At 34.0% G+C, this 25,901-nt stretch overlaps 1 protein-coding gene across 1 annotated transcript in view; it reads left to right on the top strand.

The window, feature by feature from the left end:
• The window catches only part of Cog6 (component of oligomeric golgi complex 6), a 72,680-nt gene that overhangs the window by 15,821 nt on the left and 30,958 nt on the right, over positions 1–25,901 (top strand). The window contains exons 6-13 of the mRNA XM_026408750.2: positions 1,612–1,694; positions 2,054–2,124; positions 4,601–4,694; positions 10,795–10,923; positions 11,002–11,093; positions 12,692–12,756; positions 17,584–17,675; positions 22,303–22,420. Of these exons, the coding sequence (XP_026264535.1) occupies positions 1,612–1,694; positions 2,054–2,124; positions 4,601–4,694; positions 10,795–10,923; positions 11,002–11,093; positions 12,692–12,756; positions 17,584–17,675; positions 22,303–22,420 (744 nt within the window). The remainder of the gene's footprint in view (positions 1–1,611; positions 1,695–2,053; positions 2,125–4,600; positions 4,695–10,794; positions 10,924–11,001; positions 11,094–12,691; positions 12,757–17,583; positions 17,676–22,302; positions 22,421–25,901) is intronic.

Raw genomic sequence — 25,901 nt, forward strand, 5'->3', positions numbered from 1 at the left:
CATTTTAGCTTTTAATTTTTATTTCTCAGAGTTACATTTGTATTTTTATAAAGTCAGAGTACGACACAACTTATAAAGAAACCTGGGGCTGGGGCTGTAGCTCAGCGGCAAAGTGCTCACCTAGCACGTGCGAGGCCCTGGGTTCGATCCTTAGCACCACATATAAATAAACAAACAAACAAATAAATAAATAGATAAAGATATTGTGTACAGCTACAACTAGAATATATATATATATTAAAAACAAAAGAAACCTGCCTCACTGTTCCATTCCTGTCTCTTCAGTCTCATCAGCCAGTATCACCCTTGTTCACTGCTGCTTTTGCAAATTCTGTTCTAGATCTTGAATTTAGAATATATTTTTGTTATTTATTGACTGTTTTATGTTGATTAACTATCATGAAATATGATTTAGCCTCTTAACTTTCTCTTCTCCTCCTTAAGCACAACAGTACACACCTGTGTTCTCTTTAGCCCCTCCACAGCCCTCAGTAGTCTCATCACATTTCCTATTTGTGAGTCACAGTGAGGTCACATTGAGTAGGTGTTTCTTTCTTTCTTCTTTTTTTTTTTTGATTTTTTTTTTTAGTTGTAGATGGACATAATACCTTTACTTTATTTACTTATTTTTGTTTGGTGCTGAGGATTGAACCCAGTGCCTCATATATGCAAGGCAAGCACTCTGCTGCTTAGCCACAATTCCAGCCCGGAGTAGATGTTTCTTATTTTATAACTTCTATCTTTCCTGAAGTTGGAAATTGCTTATCTTTTCATGGAATTGACTTTTTAAGCTTATGCCATTCTTTGCAAACTGACCAACGGAATTATGAAACCTCTCAAAATGTTAAATAAAAAAGAGAAGTTTCAGGGTTTGTTTGTTTGTTTCCCCCTTGAAGACAATGGTTTGCGCCAGAAAGGAATATTTTGGTCTCCTGATTGGGAGGAGGTATATAAACTTAAGCCTGATGTTATCAGGGATCAAAGGGCAAGAAGGGTTCTTGAGATGGTGATGGAATTTCACTGAGTGTCTCGGTGTACATTTTCTGGAAAGTAAGGCTCTAATATGTTTTCCTTAAGGAAAAAAAATCAGTAATCAGTTCAGCATCAGTCAATTCTTGGTATGTAATGAGCGTCTTTTATGTATCCCAGCTTTGCATTCTGTTCATGGGTAAGGGGGAAGGAGAGAAGAGAATGGCTGCATAGCTGACATATAAAACAGCATCTTCAGCAATTAGAGTGATGTGCCTAAGTCATAGATATGTAATAGTGGGCGTGTTTTTGCTTTTGTGTTAGTCTTCAGGTTTGCATTTGTCTCTCACTAGATTATACACTTTTTGAGGACAGGGACTTTTGTCTTTAGAAATTTTATATTCCTGGCAACTTAGCATGCTATTTGGTACATGGAAGGCATCAAATTAATGTGTCTTAAAATGTGAAGCGATACCTGTTATACTTTGTATAAAAATTGGAAGAAAGTTAGGATTGGTATAGAGAGACTTCATTAGAATATATGAAAGTCTGTCTTCTCTTTATAATGATCTTTTAATTTAGAATAATATAATTTTACCTGACAGCATGGACATATTTAAAGTCATCTTCTTAATTTTAAAGGATTTCTTCAAGGCATTGGGCAGAGTAAAACAGATTCATAATGATGTCAAAGTTCTCTTGCGAACAAACCAGCAAACAGCAGGGTGAGTAACTGTTCCCTGCACTAGTAGTGTTGCTACTTATGTTTACAAAGTCTCAGACACTTCAGATTGTATTTAAAACTGTTTGACATTTTATGAAATAAGGGCTTAGTCCATTATTATTTATCTTTGGGAAAGACAGAAGTTATACTCTGACATTAGTTATACCCTAGTAGTAGTTGATAAGTAAGTGATACTATTAAAATTTGACATTTATTTAATTAGAAAAATTATTCTCCAAAATGAAGTTAACATAGTATAGCTAAGTCATTATGTAATTAAACAAAAATAATTAGGTACTTAGATATAGCTACTGACTGAAAGTTCAAATTTGTAATCTTCAAATTTTTTTTTTTTTTTAGTTTAGAAATTATGGAACAGATGGCCTTACTTCAAGAAACGGCGTATGAAAGACTTTATCGGTGGGCTCAAAGTGAGTGATTTCCTTCTTGTTGTGTAGCTTCATGAATATCAGTATTTGATAATTTTATTTGGCCTTTATTTGCTGTAATTAGATTTTAGTAATCAAAAGTAGTTTTGAAAAGAAAAGTGAACTTTACATTTGAACATATTGTCTTCGTGTTTATATCATGGGCATCTGCTCTCAGCCAAGAGCATATTTGATGAAGGATGATGATTAAAAAAATGAAGGCAGTGTTTCTGTTTTAGGTTATCATTAAAGCTGATTGGGCATATCTTGTTATTTACATAAAGTTACAAATGATGAATTCATTTTCTTTTTCCACTGTAACAAATTACCACAAACATAATGGCTTAAAACAATACAGATTTATTGTTTGACACTTCGAAATCAGGCATGGTCTCACCATGCTAAAACCCAAGTGTTGGCAGGGCTGCTTCAAGGGAGTCTGTTGTTTCCTAACTCATTCAGTGTATTGGCAGAATTCAGTTCTTGCATTTGCGGGGTAGAAGTCTAAATTTCCTTGATGGCTGTCATTGAGGGGTTTTCCTATTTTCTTGAGGCCTCCTGCGTTTGTAGGCTTATGACCCTTCTCTGTCTTCAAAATCAGCAGTGATGAGTCAAATCACTGTCTCACTTTGAATTTCTTCTGCCTCTTTTCCCACCTCATATCTCTGACGAACTCTTCTTCCATTTTAAGACTGTGTAATTGCCTTAGACCCAGTTGGGTAATCAGAGAAAACAATCCTTCTTTAAGGTATATCATCTCAATTACTTTGCCAAATCCTGTTTGCTGTGTAAGGTATCATATTCACAGGTTCCAGGGATTTGGTTGTGTGTAACTTTGGAGGGCTACTATTTTGCCTACCACAATGCTCTATTTACATTTGTTTTAGGATGTTTCAGTAAATTGTTTGCAAAATAGCCTGTTAAAACGAGAGAAGATAGTTGAAATGAGCAAGAGTGGAACAGGTACATATAATATTTTACTGTATGTTACTACCAGCTCACTGTTGGAAGGACCTGGAATTAAATCTAGTTAGCCAGTTACACCTGTACTACTGTACTGGGAAAATCCAGTGCTCTGGTTTGGATGAATTTATCTTTTTTTAAAACATTTTTTTAGTTGTAGATGGACACAATTTCTTTCTTTCTTTCTTTCTTTCTTTCGATGCTTTTCTTGTGATGTAGATTGTAGATTTCCTTCCTTCCTTCCTTCCTTCCTTCCTTCCTTCCTTCCTTCCTTCCTTCCTTCCTTCCTTCCGGATCGAACCCACTGCCTTGCCCCTGAGCCATAGCCGCAGCCCCTGGATGATTTTATCTTTGAGCCTGCTTGTTTTTCTGCCTCTCTTCTTCTTTACATTGTCTGCTCCCATCAGGAGTTGTCTGACTTTCTCTCTTGGAACTCAAATCCTGTCTCAACTTTCAAGTTAGTGCTAGGGTTCTCTGTCTTCTAGAATTATCCATAACTGTAGTAAAGCATAGTGACTTCCTCTCTCTGAACACTAACCTCTGGAAATATTTATTTAGCATCCAGAATTATGCTACACTGTTATAACTTTTCACACATACATCTTATCTCTCTAGTTGGATTTCTACTTTCTCAACAGCAAGGACATTGCCTCACATTTCTTTCTGCGATCTCTACAGATGACATAGTGGTTCTCAACATTTACCATTGGACCTTGACTACTACATTCTGTGGAGCCATGTAGAGATGCTTGGGTTTTTCTCAGTTAGTGCATGCTAGAAAATAAACTATTGGTGCAAGGTCCTCATATACCAGAAGATTGGGAATTTCTGAACAAGTCATAAGTTCTTTGAACATAGTAGTTACTTGTTAGCACTTTATGGATAAAATTGAATAGTAAAATAAGGAAAATGTTGACGTAGAGATTTTTTAGTTTAAAATGTAAATTTTGGGGGTCTGGGGTGTAGCTCAGTGGTGTGGTAAAGTGCTTGCTTCACATGGGCAAGGCCCTAGGATTGATCCCCAGCACCACACACACAAAGTTTCATAAAATCCAAACTATTTTGAAATTATAATTTTATTACCATATATCAGTTATGCACACTAACATTTTAGCACACTATTTAAATATTGCTCCTGAGGAAATGCACTGGTAATATATTTTTAGTGTTCCTTTCCCCTCCCTTATACTACCATGTATATGACAGTTATTCAGTAAATGTTTATTTATTGATTTTTTTTAATTTTTTTTTATTTTTTTTATTTATTGATTTTTTTTTCCAGAACTGTAGTTTTTCTGTAATAAAAAAATACAGCATTTGACAGCATTTGTGGTTATGTAAGGTTATAAAAGTATTTAAACTTTTCTAGTTTGGTTGACCATATAAAACAGGTTTTATTGACATATTCTCTACATTTTTAAAGCATTTTTGCTATAGAGTTTAGATTGCTGATATACAGTGGACATAATAAATATCCAATTTTAATTTTAACAAAGGTTATAATGTTGTTTTACAGGTGAATGCAGAGCATTGACACAAGAGTCGTGTGACATATCTCCAGTTTTAACTCAGGCAATGGAAGCCCTACAGGATAGACCTGTGTTATACAAGTAAGAAGGCCCTACATTATAGACATGTATTATATAAGTAATTTTCTTTGATAATTTTTATTGATTTTTTAATACTAACAAATTCATGTATAATAGCTTAAGTAATTATGCTTTTCAGTGATATTTTCACCCTGTTGTATATTATTTGAATGTTACTTGCTACAGAACACAATATGGATGGGAAGACCAAGGTGTCCTGTATCTAGTTGTTCTCCTAGATATGTGGAGGTTGAGTGGCTTAATTAGCCTGTTATCTCATTAACTGCCTTATAAGTCACTATAACTCCTATATCAACTCTTCCTTTGAGAAGGCAGTCATATAGGGTCTGTGAGATATAGTCACCCAGAGATGAAATAAGAGTATTTCCATCAGTAGGATTCAAGTAGAGAGAGGATCCTGGTCTTTGACCTTATAAATTATTACCAATCAAGAACTCCATGGTAATGTTTTAGATGAGAATCTTACGCATTATCTTGTTTATTTATAAAATTTCCTGCATTTTATTATTTCTCATAAAATAAAAAGTAAATATTTTTTAAAAAATGCCTGGAGTAGTATGAAAATAAGCTTTCAGAAACCCAAGTAAACAGCCAAGGAACTTGTACAGAGTCATTGATCGGATCCTGCTCTGAAACATCTCTTTCAGAGGATTTCTTCTTTACTTTCTGATTGGAACATTACTTATCCTATCATAGACTTAGAGAACACAGGGCTCAGGATGTCGCTCAGAGTGCCAGGCCAGCACATACAAGGCACTGACTTCAGTTCCCAGTGTGTATGTAGTGGGGGGCGTGAGGGGAGTTACAGAATACAAAGGTTGGGACTTTTGTGTAAAATAGCAACACTCTAGTGTGTTAAGCACTGTTCTGAGTGCTGGAGACACAACATCAATAAAACACTCCCATCAAACTGCTTTATTTTATAGAAACAGACATAAGAAAATGCATTTTAATAAAATATACTAATTGCTGGCTTAGAGGGAGTATCTCAGGTGTTGGGTTGTTCACATATTCTGGGATAGGGGAAGGAAATGATCGATCGTCAGGGAATATTTCGTAAGGGAAAGAGTTATAAAGTGATTTCTGTGGTTGAATAAGTATTTTTCTTGGATGAAGCTACTGAGTAGAACATCCCAGCTTGAGGAAATAACAGGTGCAAAGATGTGGACTGAGAGCGAACATGCGCTTTTGGGAGATTGATTGCAAAAGTTTGCCTTTGATTTAGCAGTAAGAGCCAGATCATAGTACCTTGAATGTTGTGCATGGTCACTGTTGATCAGCAGCTTAGCAGCTTGTTTCTACTTTGAAATTTCTTTCCAGTATTTTTACTTCAAGATACTAGCATTGATTATAAGTCTCTTGGTATGTAAAACATTTGGTGTTTAATTTTAATCAAATGTTAGTTAACATTGTCTGCAGATTAATATTTGTTCATAAGGTTTTGTTCTAAAAGATGCTTTTGTGCCTTTTTGTGTTTCAGACACATAAAAAGGACAGTTGACTTCTCTAGTCAGCATTTTTAGAGAATTGTAACTTTTCCATTTCCCAACACATACTGTATATATTAATGGGATTCTCTGTGCTCTTTCCCTACATGCATACAGCATGCAGGGATTGTATCCATCCATCCTTCTTCCAGTCTCCACCCTGCGGCCTCCTTCCCAATCTCTAGTAATCACTGTTAAACAACATACAATACTTGTTTGTTGATGTCTGGCTAATTTCACTGATGTCCTCCAGTTCCATCCATTTGGTGCAGATGACAGGATTTTATTCTCTATGGCTGAACAATGCTCCATGTTTGTATACTATATTTTCTTTATCTGTTCATCTGTTGATTGAGTCCATATATTAGCTGTTGTGAATAGTGAAGCAGTAAACACAGACATGTGTTTATCTCGTTTGCATTCTTAGCTCATTTCTTTTGAACATCCAGGAGTGGGATAGCTGCATCACGTGGTAGTTTTTGAGGAACCTCCCTACTGTTTTCCATAATGGCTCTTATAACTTATATTCCCACCAGAAGTGTATAAGAGTTCCTTTTCCTCTACATTCTCATAAGCACTTGTTACTTTTCTTTTGCTAATATCCATTCTAACTGGGGTGAGGTGGTACTCACTGTAAGTTATCATTCTTGATCAACACTTGGAAAGAAGCAATTCAATATGAATTCATAAGGTGAATTTTTGAGTAAGATTTCTTTTTTGGGTGGGGTGTGGGGAGTACCTGAATGGAGCCCAGGGACACTTTCCACTGAGCATTAACTCCAGCCCTTTTTATTTTTTATTTTAAGATAGGGTCTTATTGAGTTGCTTAGGGCCTTGCTAAGTTGCTGAGGCTGGCCTCAAACTTGTGATCCTCCTGCCACAGCCTCCTGAGCCAGATTTCTTTTTTAATTTGTAGTTGTGAAAATGCTTTCTCTTTTTTTATTATTGATATTTTTATATATGAATAATGCAATACAATTCATATTACACATATAGAGCTTATGTTTTCATATCTCTGGTTGTATACAAAGTATATTTACACCATTTTGGGTCTTCCATACATGTACTTTGGGTAATGATGTTCATCACATTCCACCATCATTTCTAACCCCCTGCCCCCTCCCTTCCCCTCTCACCCCTCTGCCCTATCTAGAGTTCTTCTATTCCTCCCATGCTCCCACTCCCTACCCACCCTATGAATCAGTCTCCTCATATCAGAGAAAACATTTGACACTTGTTTTTTGGGGATTGGCTAACTTCACTTAGCCTTATCTTCTCCAACTCCATCCATTTACCTGCAAATGCCATGATTTTATTCCTTTTGTTGCTGAGTAATATTCCATTGTGTATAATGCCACATTTTTTTAGTCCATTCATCTACTGAAGGGCATCTAGGTTGGTTAGATATTGTGAGTTGTGTTGCTGAGCCAGATTTCTTAAACAAGCCCTTGAAAGCTTCATTTTCCTTAGCTTTAAAATGAAGATACTAATGGTACATACTTTGCAGGGCTGTTGTGAAGATTAAATTGGTTTATTCACATGAGGTGCTTTAGAATATTGCTTGGCATAGCATTAAGTTTTAGATATTATTTATTTGGAAAGGAGATGACTAAGAAACTGATAGTTAAGTAGGGATGTATTTAAGGTCTATATGACAAGCAGGGGAAAAGCTTGAAAGATGGAATGGAGAGGCAAATAGAGTGGTAAAGGTTTATCTGGGAAAGACATGTGCCAGGAAATGGGCAATGATGGCAAATTTAAAAGACTTTAAGAGACATTAGGGAGTGGAATGGGGAAGTAGTTTTTTTTAAGAACATTTACTGGGATATGATGAATGCTTAAAAAGAGAAAATTTGCCTTTTCTTAAGTAATCATCTGTCTTCCAAGGGGTAGTTTCATTAAATTTAGGAAAAACTTAATATTTCATGTTAACCACCAGATGGCAGTATTTGAACTTCTTTTAAGTTATGTGTAAAAGCTTCTATGTACATTGTGTCTCAAATGTGTTATCATGTGCAAGAAAAGTATCAATTATTGAAAATAACCTAACTCAATGTTTCTTAGGTAGTATATAACTGTAATACTAATGTATTATTTTAATAAATCAAGTACAGAAATTTCTTTACAAAGAAATTTATTATAAATGGCAATGAAAAAATAGATACCTTTTCTTTCTAAACCCTCAGAACATAACTTATTTGAGAATGTAGTAGTTTTTACAAAACTTATTTTTCTTCATTTTTATGTATTTTTGTTGCATTCCAAAGAAAAACAACTATACTATTCTTTTATCACTTGAATTTAATCAAAAATTTTCTTTTAATTTGCCTTTTAACCAAATTTTCTTTTATTTAATATAGATGAACAAAATTTTAAAAATTACACTAGGGACATTTTAGAATGTTTAGACAATTTGAGTGTTTATAACCTTTATAAAGCAACATTTTGAAATTTTGAACTTTATTGGAAGAGAGTCTGATTTTTATCAAAATGTTTCTGTCTTTGAGAGAGTTGTTTCATGGCCATGGATATTTTGAAGATTCTTTGTGGCTCAGTCTGTTTTGCTTAAATTATATTTGTTTTGCAGAAGGATTATAATGTTTATTAATATCCCATATTATATCTGTTAAATTGCAATGTTTACCTGGGTTGCTTATCCCCTCCCATTTAAAATAACCAGTGAATTTATGTGTTTCTGGTATAACTGTCCCCCCAATGAACAATCTTGGAACAGAAATCATGTTGTTTTTCTTTACTATGGTAGCATTTTAGGAAAGGAGATTAGTTTTATGTATTTAAAAAGTGAAAAGTTGGGCTGAGGTTGAGCTTAGTGGTAGAGCACTTGCCTCACATGTGTGGGGCACTGGGTTCGATCCTCAATACCACATAAAAATAAATAAATAAAATAAAGATGTTGTGTTTCTCTAGAGCTTAAAAAAATAGTTAAAAAGTGAAAGGTTTATGAATTTTTTACTGTAGTGGGTTGTCTGATCATAAGAGCCTTATTTCACAGGATCAGATACCTTATTCACATAGATCATATGTGTAACTGAAGAGTAAGAGATCCAAATAGAAGTGTGCATTTTGATCCTCATATGTTTAAAAAAATGGAGGGCGGTCATGTAGTTTAACAGGCCTTGCTTGTAGTGCATTTTCCCTTTCCTTGGCTGGCGTGTCACTGCAGAGAATTTCAAAACTATTTCCTTTTAATTGAAAGCAAAAACACACACAAAGGGGGCTGGAGATGTGGCTCAGCGGTAGCGCGCTCGCCTGGCATGCGTGCGGCCCGGGTTCGATCCTCAGCACCACATACCAACAAAGATGTTGTGTCAGCCGAGAACTAAAAAATAAATATTAAAAAAAAAAATTTCTCTCTCTCTGTCTCTCCTCTCTCACTCTCTCTTTAAAAAAAAACAAAAAAAACAAAAAAAAAAAAACACACACAAAGAACCACAGTCTAGTTAATAGTGAACAGTCCTCAAAAAGGTTTGGATTCCTAAAAATTCTAGTTATTTGCCACTTCACTACACTTTTCCTTTTAGTTGAAAATAATACATCTCCCAACTTTCTCATATTTAACAAAATGTGGAGTTTTCATTAAGTTAGCAACATGCCAAAGAATGCAGAAGGACCTAAGGAATGAGTTCTGCTGGAAATCTTTGGGAAATGTTGGTAATTTTTGTTAAGGTATTATTGGTTAATAAAAAATAATTCTTAATATTTAGACTGGGAGAAAATGTTAGGAATTTAAAAGCCGGGGTGTGAAATCTGCTGACTTTAGGTTGATACAAATATTTTTCCTGCGTACATTAAAATAAAACTTTTAACTGGGGAATGGGTATTAAGAATGATAATGATAAGAGCAGAGTCCAGTCAATGAAATGGGTACTCCTGGCAGCTCCAGGCCATCCTCATAAATTGCTCCCCAAATTTTCCTGTCTTCCCCCCTTCCCTGTAGAAAAACTTTCCCCCATTTTCAGTTACAATAGGTGACTTCTAAATGTCTGTTAAAATAAGAGATATTTGTTATGTATGCATGATTGGTTAATAAACTTAAGGAACATCTAATCTCTATTTTTTGGAGTTAAAATAAGCTTTTAAAAATGGATAATAATCTGGGGGGCAAATTTTGGTGGTAAGTTGTAATAGTATCATAAGGAGAATTTTTTAATGTAGAAGAAAAAGTTTTAATTTTTGGATTACACAGTTCTAATTATAACCAGCTTCTGAGAATTAGGTATATGATTTCACATAAAACTATAGAACGTCATATTTTGGACTGCAAAGAAACCAAAACCTGAAGAGTTCAGGATTCCCACCTTGGCTCGATTTTCTTACTTTTGCTAATCCAGGGCGCTATTCCTTGTTGCCATTGAGGAATAAGGAACTGTTATAATCCCAGTCCCAGCATTCTTTCTTGGGAGAAGCATTCTTTCTTGTACTTTTAGACTGAATTTTCAACATGCTAAACTTACCTCACAATATTTATTTTTTAATTTAAAACCAATATAACTTAAAAGAATACCCAAAGATGCTTATCTTAAAAATTATGTGATTAGCTTGATGTAATTTAGGAAAAACCCCCAACTCTCTCATATAACCTTGTCTTCTAGGTATACCTTAGATGAATTTGGAACAGCCAGGCGAAGTACAGTTGTTCGTGGGTTTATTGATGCTCTTACAAGAGGGGGCCCTGGTGGTACCCCCAGGCCCATTGAAATGCACTCCCACGACCCTTTGAGGTACAGTAATCGACATCAGTAGAGACATCAGTTGATCTTTTTCCCAGGACATTTTTACTAACATGTAGTTGTCATTAGGTATGTGGGAGATATGTTGGCGTGGCTTCATCAAGCTACTGCTTCTGAGAAGGAACACCTGGAAGCCCTCCTGAAGCATGTAACAGCACAAGGTGAGTGCACAATGGGTACTGTATTGCTAACACCAGGCAGAAAGCAACACTAGGCTCTTGAGGCTCTCTATTTCTGTTCTTGTTGCCCCTCTTCTTCACTGAGATAAACACTTCACTTCTAGATGGTCTGGTAAACATCCTTATTCCTCATCCTTGCTATGACTCCGCCCACCCCATGCTGCTAATAGACTTCCTCCTCATTGCTGTCATCCTGTCATGCACAGTTCAGTTTTGTAGCAGACCCTCTTACCTTCCGCTTCAAGCCTACGCTCCTCTGTTTTGCTCCTAAAACATTTTTGGAGTGTCTGGTGTATTATTTCAGATCCTCACCCCGACACTTTAAAGGTAAAAATTGGTATTAACTTCATTGCATCTGTGAGTAAACAGACTGAGTAACTTGCTTACTGTCATTGAGTTGCTAATTCTTTTATTTCTATCACCAGGCATCTTTTTTCATTCTCATGAAACCGTTATAAAGAGGTTTTGTTACAAAGTGTACTAAATGTACTTAAAATTTTTGTCTTGGTTTTAAGGGAGAACAATGACTACATTTAATAGCTGCTAATATCTATAGAATTTCAAATCATCTTAGTTGTGACTGCCTTCGAAGGCCTGGTTAGAGTCTGAGGGGTTGGTGTGTAATTGAGAGATGCTCCCTTTGATAGGAAGTGAAGGGAAATATTTCATCTGGTAATACTTGATTGTTCTGTGTGGCTCAGCCGTACATCACTGTGGTTTATCACATGATCGATAAGAAGCCATGTACAAATTGGTGATAATACTTACTTCATAAATTTCAGCTCTTTAATATTAGATGCTACATATATCTTAGATTGGCATATTCTCTATTTTTAAATTTTAAAAAATCTGTTATTATCCTTATTATCCAGTTTATAAAAATGAATTTCTTTAAAAGTGTTTTAGAAAAGTATACATGAGGGGCATTATTAAGAGGTAGAGAAAATAGTAATATATAGTCTACTTATAGTATATATAGTATGTAGTAGCATGTATAAATTAGATGAAAAAGGTTATTCTACAGCAGTGACTTCAATCTTCTGAGCCTTTTCTTTATATGTAAAAATGAAGGCAGTTATAAGTAGTAAATGTCATTACCTAGTACAGTGCCTGATAAGTAGTTGGTATTTTAAAAATGTCAGTGTCTTCTATGAGATTGCAGTGTTTGTTTTTCATCTTTGTCCTTGTCAGTTTTTGTGCCCTGTGCTGCACCTTGAATAAGGTTTTTGTAGAACAAGTGCTAGTACCTCTTCACATCTTCCTTCAGTTGATAGGTTTCATGGTCTTTTTTACCATTTCATACAATTACTCTTTTTTTACGATGAATGTTCATTTTATTTATTTAACAGTCAAAGGAATTAAGAAGACTTTTTGAGACACACATTAGTCATTGACACAATTAGTAATATGTTATTAAGACAACTGGTAATGTCCCCAAAGATATCAAACTTAATACAATATTGTTATGGTTATTTTAAATGTCACTAATGCCATTGATCCTGGTATTATTGTTAGCTTTTAGAACTTATGTGAAAAAGTTACATGGAAAAAATTTTTAATTTTGTAGTACTTAATTTTAGGTGTTGAAGAAAATATTCAAGAAGTGGTTGGGCATATCACTGAAGGTGTGTGCAGACCTCTAAAGGTAAAATATTTTGTTTTTATATGTTACAAAGTGTCTGGTTAAACAATGCTTTATTCTCATGAGTTTAAAGAAACTGATAATAGCTTGAGCTAAAGCTGTTATTTTGTTAATACATTTATCAAGCTCAAATAAAGTACATTTGAATATAATCATTGTCAGTTTTTTCTCTAAGAAAGAAAATTAAAAATATTCTTAGTTTGCATATATTGACTTATTTTTTTACAGATTACTTCCCACAGTTATTTACATTAATCAGTTGAGAAAAGTGTTTTAAATTAAAATTATTAATGTTTTAATTCTTAAAGATTTCCTATGAAAATGTTAATTTGTTTTATTACTTCATACACAGTAATCTTTTGTTTATTATAGCAATAAATAATTATTAATCAAAGGTTAAAATATTATATACTATTATTATCATCAATATTATTTACATTAGAGGAACAAAATTTGGAATCAAACTTGGGCAGAATTTTCCATTTTGCCATTTAATCATATGTTGCTTAACTCTTCTGCACCATTATTTTCTAACACTTAACCTGAATGTGGGAATAACTGCTGTCAAGGGTCACTGTGAGAACTAAATGAGATAACTGTATACTTCCTAGTGCTAAACTCCGGAGCAGATTTTCTTTTCTTTTATTAGTATTTATGGAATACTTGGTAATTGTTGTCTTTTCTTTGTTGACTGACCTCAGTTTAGCATATAGAAGTTGAAATTTGTGAGTTTTGTGGCTTATTTATATCAAGAATTAAGGTTAAAACTAATTTATTTCTGAGATTTTTCTTTATATTTTATCTCAGACAAGAAAATCTCAAGACAACACACCCAAATTTAATTATTACTGTAACTTGATCATCTTTGGGTCCAGTTATATAACAACTGTAAACAAATAGCAAAGTATTTTATACACATTTCCCAAATGAACTATTTTTTGCCATAGTTTGATTTTCAGACATTTATAGCTCATATAAATGTTGCTTGCTTTGTATACTAGTTATTAGAAAAGTAAAAAAAAAGGAAAGATAAAAATAAGATTTTTTCCCCTATACTTTTTAGACCTTTTTATAGTCACTTATGGTTAAGTGAAACTCCTAGTCACTTTGATAAGTAAATTGTACTTTATCTGCCTTGCCTATTTCCCCCTTCCTTACTTATAGTATTATTTCTATTGCAGCTTTTCTTTTTTAAAAAGTAATTACGTAAAAGATTATAATTCTTTGACGTTTCAATGGATCTTATAGTTTCCTGTCTTAGTCTGATTAAGAAATGTTCTGTGTTAAAATTGTTTAACCCTCGGGGCTGGGGTTGTAGCTTAGTGGCAGAGCACTTGCCTCGCATGTGTGAGGCACTGGGTTCTATCCTCAGTACCACATAAAAATAAATAAACAAAAAATAAAGAAAAAAAATTGTTTAACACTCATTACCTACATAAAAAATTTTATACTCAAGTCTGCCTTTGTTTTAAAATGTACTTAGAAATTCTTATTTCATTTTCCTTAAATGTATATACACAGAAAGGTGTTGATAACAATTATAGGACATTACTGTGACCATCCCTGGCAAATTATAATGTAAGATACCAAAGGTAAAAAAGAAATACAGTTAACAAATACCTTTTTTTATTTGTAAAATGTAAAAAGAGTCCTTTTGGTTTCTGAAGTGGCAGAAATCTTAAATCTTTCCATATGCTAGTAATGTTTATTGCATACTGCAGAGAATGCTTTAGAGGTGTTCACAGATATTATAGTCAAATGAGCTTGGTAGTGATGTATGTCATGATCCAACAACTCTTGCACCTTCCCTTCCTTTATACCCTCACAGAAAATGTTACACTATTGAAGAATTTTCCTCTTATGTGACTTCATTTGGCTATCTGATATCATCTTCAATGATGTAGTTGTTAGCTGAGGAAAAAGAAATCTTACTTTAATATTTTCTTTTGCAAGTATAATTCTGAATTTTTTCTTAGAAATTATCTGCTTTTGCATTCCATTAATACAACATTTCTTTCTTCTAGACGAACAACTAACCTTTTCTTAATGACATATGATATTAGATGTTTTGACTGCCTTTCTGTCAATTCAGTCTTTTTTCTTTGTAGGAATGATTTTTTTTTAAAGGACAGGGGACATTTTGATTTTGAGACATTGTTTTGCTTTGTTTTCTTTTGTTCATTCTGAAACCCAACAGGACCTCATGCATACTAGGCAAGCATTTTACCAATGAGCTACATCCGCAGCCCATGGAATTTTGATTTTTTGAAGCATAAAGAAATGGTCTCAGTGGTCATAGATACATTTGAGAATCTTCATTTTTTATTTGCTCTATCCTATTCAGCCTTTTCTTTGTCCTAATAAAGTAAAATTTCATAGGTTGTAGACTAAATAGTTGCAAGCATATGCATTAAGACATGATCTTTATACTTATTTCCTGTTTAAAAAAAAATCTGTGCCCTAAACTTAAAATTAAATATATTGTGTTAGGATTCTATGGCTCATCAACATCCAACCCATTACTTTTGAAGGTGTATTCACTGCTAAGTTATAGCTAGAAACATCAGAATCCATACACACACACAACCTTTTGTTCTTTAAGCCCATGGGTAAGATGGTCCTTTAATGTCAATGTTCTAGATTACTGAAAGATGCAGCCATCGTTTGGATTCTGTTTCTTTTAATAAAAATTTAATGTATGTAAATTACAGTGGGTTCTATGAAAATGGGTGTTTATGAAGGTAAATGGTGTGGGAAGTAGAGCTGAATACTGTACTGCAGGATACACTCATGGTGCTCCCAGGGACTGCTGGAGACCTGGGGACGTTTGCCTTACCTGTGAGACTGAAGCAAGGGAGGCTTGTCAGTATCCCTTCCTGGCTCCCTTCTCCCCGGGTCCCCAGGAGCACCACTTCTCATGCCTCCTCACTCCTGCTGGCCCTGGAGAAGAGAGCCACTGTTCCTATGTCTTGCCAGCTTTTCTGCTGTTGGACTACCTGTTTTGCTACTTTAAATGTCTGCCTGTCCCGTCCTTGCCCTTCTCATAGTACAGTTATGATTTACTGAGTGGTTATTATGTGCTAGAACTGTTACACAAACTTTAGATCTACTTTAAAGTTCTGATAATAATGTTTGTCCTTCACAGTCATTGCCATTTTAATTTCCAATCAGTCCTTGCTGCTACCACTTCTTGAGTCTCTTTTTATGTTTTTTATTTTTGTTTCTCTGGTCTCTGGTTGTTTTTCCTGATACTTCTGGCTTTTGCTTAATGGTTGGTCTCTTACTAGCTCTCGTAAGACATGTTGCTCCTTTCTGTGTGGCAGACAAATCAGTCTTGGTGTGTCATTTGTGAATCTCCTGATGCTACCGCCCGCCTCTGTTGTAGTGTCTGCCTCCACTGACAGAGGCCGCTTTCCCTCAAAGCCTTAGTGGCATGACCCTTCAGGTGGGCATTGCTTTTCTTTCCTCTTTCTTCCTTTCCCCCTCTATTCCCTCTGCATTTTCTTTCCTCCTTTCCCACCCATCACTCCTTTCTCTCTGTCTGAAGAGAACTGGAATAAAGAATATTTTCCTGATGCCTCTAAATTCTAGAAGGCAGGTGGCCAGATAATCTCAGATGGTGTTATAAATCTGCTAAGGAAAAACTCTGTCTATAATTAACAACCTTTATATTTTGCTCTAATAATTATATTTGATATTTAGAAAAAATATCATTTTATTGATGGAAGATATAATTTAAGTTTCCATGAGGCCTGGATCTAAAGAGAAATCATCAAGTGGAATTACGATTTTTAAATTCAAATGCCATTCATGATTTGCAGTATAGTGTAATTTGCTCTTCTGTTACCTTATTCCAAAGGATCAATTTTATAAACACATCAGTGTAAAGATAAATTAATTTCTGTAATTCGAGAGGTTTTGTATGGTGTTTCGCATACATTTATAAATCTCATTTTATCAGGTTTCATTTGTTGGCATTGTGACATATTCTGAAATCCAATTACAGAGAAACTTCAACTTTCAAAAGGATTTATTAAACATCTGTTGTGTATGTGCTGTTCTACCAGATGCTGCAAAGATGTAAAGGAAGCAGAAAACACAGTGCAGTGTCTGTGTTCATATGTAGAATTAGGAAAGCAAGAAGCTACAATATAAGTAGTAGCTTAAGGGCAGATGCAACATATAAGTAGACACATATCAGTGTGGTTGAGAGTGTGTTCATTAGCAATGAAATACAAGGGAAGAGAAAGATCAGTGAGAGATGGAATTTTAATTAGAGGAGAGTCCTCGTAGCTAATGTTGAGCCAGATCTAATTATTGCCCCAGTAGTTTTATAGTTAGGTAAATATGCTGATACTAATTTACAGTTTATCTCCTTTCCTATACTCTGATTAATAGGAACAAACTTGGCACAATAGCTTAAGAAATTCTTTAATTTTGGGAGGAATATTTTGTGACAGAGCATTTATTTTCACCAATGATATGTATTTTAAGAATATAGCAACTGCTTTTGTGATTTATTGTTGAACTAAATTTATTTTCAAACTGGTATTAAACTTCAGAATGACCCCATTTTATGTGATATTCTGATGATAATTGCCCTAAGCCAAATTCTGCAGATCACAGATCATTTTTGTAGAGTATACCTATGTTTAAGATGTTTATCATCTCTTATGACTTACTTCTAAGAAAACTACTATTAAGAAGGTATTTTATGATCTCTGCATGAATGAAATTGTTCTTTCAATTTTGATGCTATTCATACCACATCATTAATAAAGAAAAGACATTTTTAAAGAAATGTTTAATTTTTGTCACATATTTTAATAGGTTCGAATTGAACAAGTGATACTTGCTGAACCTGGAGCAGTTTTATTATATAAAATTTCTAATCTCCTCAAATTTTATCATCATACAATCAGGTAAGTGGAATAATGAAATGTGCTTGTTAAATCCCTTGGGATATTTCTTATCAGTTAGAGGACAGTATAAGATATTTTGTTTTCATTGGGTACTTAAGTGTAACTGGTAGAACCTCCACATGGTCTGATTCCTTATGTGCCTGTTATACCTGCATATTTATCTCCATGTCATTTCGCTTTCTTTCTTTCTTCTTTAAGCAAACCACACATACACAAACACACACAACTTGTATGACAATATAGATCTTCAAAGTATTTATTGAGTTTTCCTATATTAGTAAATAAGGTCCATGACAACTGAAGCAACTTTATAGGACATAATTAGTGACATATCCTATTTTGGATGTAAATAACCTAAATTGTTCTTTAGCATTTGGTTTCCTATCAGTGATAAAATAGAGTGATAGTTTTATCTTCTCTATATGAAAGCAACTTTGTCTGATTCTAAAATTTGCACTCATTTTTGCTTTGCATGTATTTTGGTAGTACACACTTGAGCAGTATTATAAATGTCACTGGAAATCTGCAATGTTTGTGGAATTGTTAAAACAGTGTCCTTCTAAGCTATATTTTTAATAATCTCCATATATTTCCATTAAAAATTATTTAAAATCCAGTATGCCTGTATCAGGATCAGAATTCCAACTGTTAAAATCCAAGAGGGTTATAACTGTTTGATCCAGAGAGGTTCAGGGATCACTAATTCACAGAACACCACAAAAACTACAGTGATGACTATCTACCTCTTAGAGACTGAGAGTAGCCACTCAAATGTCAATCTAAAAAAAGGGCTTCACATCCCATTGGTAGATTTTTCAAATAAAACTAAGCCACAGGCTATAGCACTGATCAGAGATAGGATTGGGGTTAATATAACATTTTAGATACAAACTTATTATTAATATTCCTCATACTTGTAACAATAAATTAGCTCCAGTTGTAATGAGTTAGACTTCTTAAAATGAGTATGATAAATACTTAGAAAACATAGGAGCAACTAAAAGCAAATAGACATAGTAAGTGGTATGTTATAAAAAAGTTATAAAGTAATTTTAAAAAATTGTTTGGTAATACCCATGATGGTGCTGCATAAAAACCTATTTGAAGGTAATGACAACTTATTTTATAATGTAGAAAACACTATAAATAAAATCAGTTGGATTTTAAAGATAATAATAGGTTTTTTAGGCTCTGAGAATTATAATTGTTCTATATTTGATCATGGTATGGAGGATGACAATCAAAATCTTTTGATATAGGGTTTTTGCATGTTCCTTTTCTACTTGGTGACACATTCCCTCATTTAGTCAGTTAAAAAGTTGACTGTAAACTTGTTGATTTTCTAGTTGCTAAGGAAATAGCAATGAACAAAACAATTCCTAATCTTACATTCTAACAAGGGAAACATATGATTTTAGATAGTGATAAGAGCCCTGAAAAAAAATATAGCAGGAGAAAGGAAATAGAAATTATAGGAAGTGACCGTGTATGGTAGGTGCATATTTGTGACAATTTCTGAAGCTCTTTCAGTGGAGGTGACAGTTGATAGTCCTGAATAATGTGGAGAAGTTGGGCATGGAAAGATCTTGGAGAGGGATCTCCTAGGCAGAAGTACACTGTATCTGAAGCTAGGAAAAGGTTGCACTATGGAGACTCAGAACGGAGACCAGTGGTTGGACTCTATAATGAATTGGAAGGAGTAGGGGAGTCAGAAAGGTAGAGAGAGGCAGGTCATATGGGACTTGTAGACCAGGCTGAAGATCTAGATTTGACTTTGAGTCGTTGAGAAAGATTTGAGAGGATTTTGTGTGACCAGAGCTGAATAATGAGTAGAGTTACTCTGGAAACTGTGTGGATAATATAATGTAGTGGCATTAAGGGGAAGCAAGGCAGGTATTTAGGAAGCATAGACAATGTGTTAGGCAAGAGTGATAGTCTTCAAGGTGGTGATTCTGGAGTCATTTTATGTTATAGCCAGTAGGACATAAATTGTCCAGGTAATGTGAGATGGGAGTAGTCAAGGATGAGTTCTTGGCATTTGGTTTGAATAACAAGGTGGATGATATTGTTGCTTGTTGTGATGGGAACTGTTGGAGAGGAATAGGCTGATGGGGTGGTGGTGGTAAAGAGTCCAGTTCCGTTGGGGCCAAGTCAGATATAATATACCTGTGAACGTAGAGTAGAAGATCTTGAGTGAGTGACATAACAGAAATGAGGGCCCAAACTATAAATTTGGTAGTCTTCAGCGTATAGGTAATATCTGAAACAATAGGACTAGGTAAGATTACTTAAGGAGTGAAAGAGTGAGGAATAAGGCCTAGAACTGAGGCATCAGGCATGCCAGTGTGTAGACGTGAGGAAGAGGAGAAACTCATGAAGAAAAGTGTAGAGGAATTGCCAGTGAACTTAGGGGAAAAGCAAGAAACATGCACAGTCTAACCAGTGTACTTCCTAGATGTGGAATCCAGGAAACAAGGAATCTAGCACACTCTTTCCTAGAACATTTCGCCCTAAGTCTGTAATTGCTCTGTTTTTGTATTTGTTTACGTTCCTTTGCCCTTATCACTGTTTTAGATCCAGTCTATTAAATGGGCTGTACACTTCCGAGAGATATAGCCTAACACATTAAGCAATGCCCTTCCCCTCGTTCCTCCTGACCTCCCTCTTGGAGCACTCTTGTCTTCCAGTCCAGGTGGTTACTCTCCAGGCCTACTGTATGGCTGTCAGGTGAGGTTCATCTTCTTCATCAGTCTGCTTCTTCACCATGTTGGCTGGCCCCAATTCCTTGTTCAGCTCTGAATAGTATTAATGTGCTTATAAAGGTGTAAGCATTAAATATTTATCAGAACCCTATAATCATAAGTGTATTAGGAAAGTTGGGGAAGGTCATGTTTGGATATGTGGTAGGAAAGAACTGTGTGAAAGAGTTTAACTCTCATCTTCTATATCAGTATATAATACCTAGAACTAAAACAACAATAGGCAAATAAGCATGTTGGGTAGAAATATGAAGTGAGATATCAGAAGAAATGTGTGTAAGTATCTGGACCAGTTACTGAACACTAGTGAGTACTCAGTAACCAGTAAATTCCAGTCCTGAGTAACTGTAAATTAGAACCAGTAACTCCAAAATACTGTAAATATATCTTGATATTTCTTCATTTTTTTCATCAAAGTGTCAGTTTCTTTTTGCAATCATTTAATTTACATCTACTATGCTTAATATATACATTTATTTTGAGGAATAGTCATTTTGATTGTTTGCATAGGCATATGTGGGAATTCTTTATAATCTATTTTAGTGTTTCACTTATAATATTTTTACTGAAATATTTATTTCTTTTAAAAATACAGGTATTGTGACAGATACCTCTTTAGTAATTGGATTGTATTTTACTGTTTGCTTTAAACATTTTTTAACTGCTAATTTGCTTTCTTTGTATGAACTGTGTAAGAATTTATCTAATTTATTTCAGTTGTAGAATGTATTGAGATATATAGTATAAATATTTGCTTTTGTAGTAACTCACATATAATATATAATTTATCAATACATTTGCTGTATTTTTAACTTACTATTTATCATTATTTATAGATGTCATAATATTTATCTTGAGCAATCTGGTTTAGGCATTATATGATTTTATTGTGCCTTTACAAATTATAACTTGCTACCAAATTATAGTATATTTTCACATCAACAAAAATTTCCCTAAAAACAATTTAAAATTGCTTTTGATATATAAATTAGGAAAATAAAATTGGTATTTGTTTTATATGGCTATTTTTCTTAGATTCTGGCAAAAATGGAAAACCATTTGGATTGATGTAAGAAATATTTTATAGTAGTAAATTAAGAATTATGGAATGTACTAATGTAATTGAATATTCCAAAATATCAGATTTTTCATAATTAGTCTAAGGGTCCTACTTTTTAAGCAGCCATATTAAAATTGAGAAGCTATAATTTTAGTTATTGATATAGCAGTTGTAATCAAAAGAACTCAGTATTTATGCAATTTAATTATTTTATTAGTAGAGCTGTTGATGGAATGCCTTTTTTAGAATTAAAAATAGGTCTTGGATAATCAAGACTCATTTACTCTAATAGAGGAAAAATAGAGGTACAGTTTACACATTGCAGAGGTAGGTTCTAACCTACAGTTGTGCTAAAAGAGATTGTGAAATACTAAAAATAGCATAGGTTGAAGATCCCTTATCCAGAATGTTTAAGACCAGAAGAATTTTAAACTTAAAAAGTTTTCAGATTTTGAAATATTTACATAGACTTTATCAGTTGAGCATCCCTAATCTGAATATCCTAAATCCAGAGTGCTCTGAATCAACTTTTGAATATAACATGACACTCAAAAGTTATAGATTTTGGAGCATTTTGGATTTTCAAAATAAATATGCTGAACATATAGTTTGTTTTCAGTTTTCCTTTTTCATCATTACCTAAAAAAACCCATAATTTTATATGAAGCTGGAATAATTTTTTTGATTCATAAATTGTATTCTAAATAAAAACTTTCATTTTAATATAGGTCTTTTTAAAGCATTATACTAAAAAAACCTGAATTGTTTTAGCTTCTGTTTTGCAATCTGAAATATTGTTTGCTTTTAGTGGCATTGTTGGAAATAGTGCAACTACTTTATTGACTACCATTGAAGAAATGCATTTGCTAAGCAAAAAAATATTCTTCAATAGTTTGAGTCTTCATGCAAGTAAATTAATGGACAAGGTATGTTTGAAAAATGCAGTTCTTAAACTATGTGACAGTGAATTTTTCGCATTTAGAGATGTTTTAATGTCTTTACATTGGTTAATGATTCCCCTCCCCCCATCTTATTCAATATTCTTTTGAGTTCTTACTTTGAGAGCAAAATTCATGTTGAGTGGCTTACTGGATCCAAGTTTATAATCTGTCTTCCTGGAATAGTATAACATTGAGTCATAAGTGGAGATAGAATGTCAAGCCCTAGTTTCACTACCATTTTTTCCATAACCAAAAATGTGTAACTAAAGCAAACTTACTATATTTAGGTAGGAGCCAACACGCCACACAGATTAGAAAACTGGAACTCTTAAAAAACTTTTTTTCAAACAGCTTACATTTTTACCCTCTGATGTTATAACATTGTTCTTATGAACTTTGTGCTCCTTTGGTTTTTATACTATAATTATTTATAAAAACAAATAAATTAGAAAAAATACCCCACAAAGGATAAATCAATGACAAAAACCTGGAAGAGTCCTATAAGATACAATATTTTAATTTGAGCAGGGTATTGTGGCAGGGCCTGTGGAATGGGTTCATAATGGTTAAATTTTTCTTTATTTTTGTTTTATTATTAGTTTTTTTCAGAGATGTGTCCCAATCACCATGCTGATTTTTTTTTAATTTGTTGAGGACCTTTATTTTTATTTATTTATATTTGGTGCTGATAATCAAACCCAGTACCTCACACATGCTAGGCAAGCACTCTACCACCGAGCCACAACCCAAGCCCAATGCTGACTTTTTGATTGTATGACTCTATCCAATAGTCCGATCATATTATTTTTGATTGTACAACTTCATCCAATGGTCTGGTTCATATTAGGCATAAGTTTTATCCTGAAGAATAGTTTTATATAGTGTCAAATAGTTAGTAGCAGAGAACGTGGTCCATCTTTGTTTTTTTAAGCTCAGAGAAGCCTTAATAGGAGTCTATTTCATGGTAACTGTGCATGACACAAGTTCTTTTGGAAAGCAGCAATAATATATGGAACTGAAGTATCTATCTTATATTTTTTTGCTTTGTGTATGTGTTTGCACCAGAAATGTATTAACAGTCAATTCTGTTTATGTTTGTTTATATGAGTTCTTATGTAAATAAATTTTTCTGAAATAATTCATACATGATACAAACATTGAACATGAAGAGATAAACACTAGCTAATAAGAGTGCAGTGGCCTCTGTTGGCCTTAGGTCGTGTCTCCTTTATGGGAGAATGATCAGTGGAATCAGTGATTGCTGTACTCATCACATTTTATTTAGCACAAAAGAAGGAGTGTGTGGCAATCCATGCATGCTTCTTTTCCGGGAGAGAGGTGCTAAAGGGAACTTTGAAGGACATATAGGATTTTGATGTTAAAGAAGGAGGTAAATAGAGGGTCTTCTAAGTAGAAGAAATAAATAGAATATGCCAGAACACAAGCTACAAGTCACCAATAAACACATTTTTTTAAAATTTGTTAAGAAAATCACTTGGAAATTGGTGTGTTGTGTGAGTAGGAGGGAGGCCAGATGGGAGACAGGCATTGAAGGGAGTACTGAAGCCATTTGTGGAAATACATGACCTAAGAGGGATTTGGAAATACCCATGATGGACAGATACTTGAGGGGTGAAGGTAAAATCTTCAAAACTTGATGACTGATTGAATATGGACAAGAGAGAGGAATGGGTCTGGAATAATTTCTCTGTTGATCGTAAATCTTTGGAATACAGAAAAGGGGTAAAATTTGGGAGATAAAGATGCTGATGTTGTCTTAGTAGAAAAGTTGAATTTGAGGGACCTACCTGTGGAATATCTCTCTGGAACTGGAACTCTGCATTTGGATTTAGAGTTTTGCATGAAAGATGTATTTGAACCCTTAGGTTTAAATGAAGTTACTAGGGATAATTTTTTGTAAGAATAAAGCTACCAGGAATCACATTTGGGGGAACACTGACATTTAAGAGAGGAAAAAAGTTACCAGTATGATGCTGAGAGAGAATAACCAGAGGAAGGAGGAGGATGAGAGCGTCTTATCAGAAGGCCAAGATCGTGGAGCTTCCAGGAGGTAGGCTGGTGGACGACAGGTGCTGCATGAGGAGTTCTAGTCAAGACAAGGCAGCAGGCTTGCTCTCTGGCACTGTATAGACGACCAGTGGCCTTGCTGAACAAGATTAGTCTTGTGGTAGGGACAGCAGCCAAATTTCAGTAAGTGGAAAAGCACAGGGATAGTATATTACTTAAAGCTGCATGAGGGACTCAATGACTGAAAATAAAAATGTATTTGTCTTTCATATTTAGATATTCAAAAGACAATAATAACACTGTGATAATTAGGAAGGATGAAATTAAATTTCTCTGACAAATTGGAAAAGAGAAAAGCAGAACTATTTAAAAGACCAACAAAATTGATGACCTAGCAAATCTCATTAAGGAAAAACAAATAAAATTTAGACTGTAACTTTAGAAATCAGAAAATTCTCAGAAGTGGATTAAAACTTTGTAGAGAATATCATGTGCAATTTTATGATGAAATAATCTGGAAAACTGTGTAAGAAGAAAAATTTTAAGATGATATAAATTGATTTTAAAATAGTTAAAGATAAGAGGAAACAGGGAGACTGGCTTCTCATCTTGTGCTGCAGCCAGGACCTTTCTCCAAATGATGAACTGGGTAGATGTAAGCCTGCCTTACTGTTACCTCCTCACAGGATCACTGTCCTTCAATTCCTGCTGTCCAGTGTCCAAGTAGTTTTTAAAAGTGTATTACTTACTTGTTTGGTATATGAGGGCCGTTGCACATGTAAAGGAATTAAAGTTCTGTCTCCATCAGAAAAAAAAATGAAATAAAAGAGGATGGCAAATGTAAATACACCTTGGGAGGGAGGAAAGGCAACTAAAGAATATTCTGCATGGCTGATCTCAGATTGCCAAGATGTTTCATTCCTATCTGTGAGGAGTGGACAGTTTTATACAACACAGAGAAATAGGAGGAGCATTCCAGTTCTTTGATAGTATAACACTGACATTAAAACCTGTTGACGGTAGTGCAGTAGTGAGGACCACAAGTCAATCACTTTTTCACTTTCCAAAAAATGTGTCATTAGGTCAGACCCATCATTATATTAAGACCAGGTGTGATTTATTCCACAAATATATAAAACCAGATGTGATTTATTCCACAAATATAAGAATATATCAGAGTTAGAAAATAAATGTTTTAGGTGATCAAGGATACTATTATATACATGTTTATGTGTGTGTATATATGTATACATATATGTTAAGTGTTTACACATTAAAATATGGTGATTAAAAATAGACTTATTAAATATGTAAAATATGTTAAATTTTATATTGTCATGATGTTTAATCAAATTGGGAAGAAAAACCTTAGTACATAAGTAATGGAAGAATACTTCTTTAATAATGTGAAGATAAATAGAACTAATAGCCTACATAA

Source organism: Urocitellus parryii, chromosome 2 (assembly GCF_045843805.1).
Source record: "Urocitellus parryii isolate mUroPar1 chromosome 2, mUroPar1.hap1, whole genome shotgun sequence".
Classification (NCBI taxonomy): domain Eukaryota; kingdom Metazoa; phylum Chordata; class Mammalia; order Rodentia; family Sciuridae; genus Urocitellus; species Urocitellus parryii.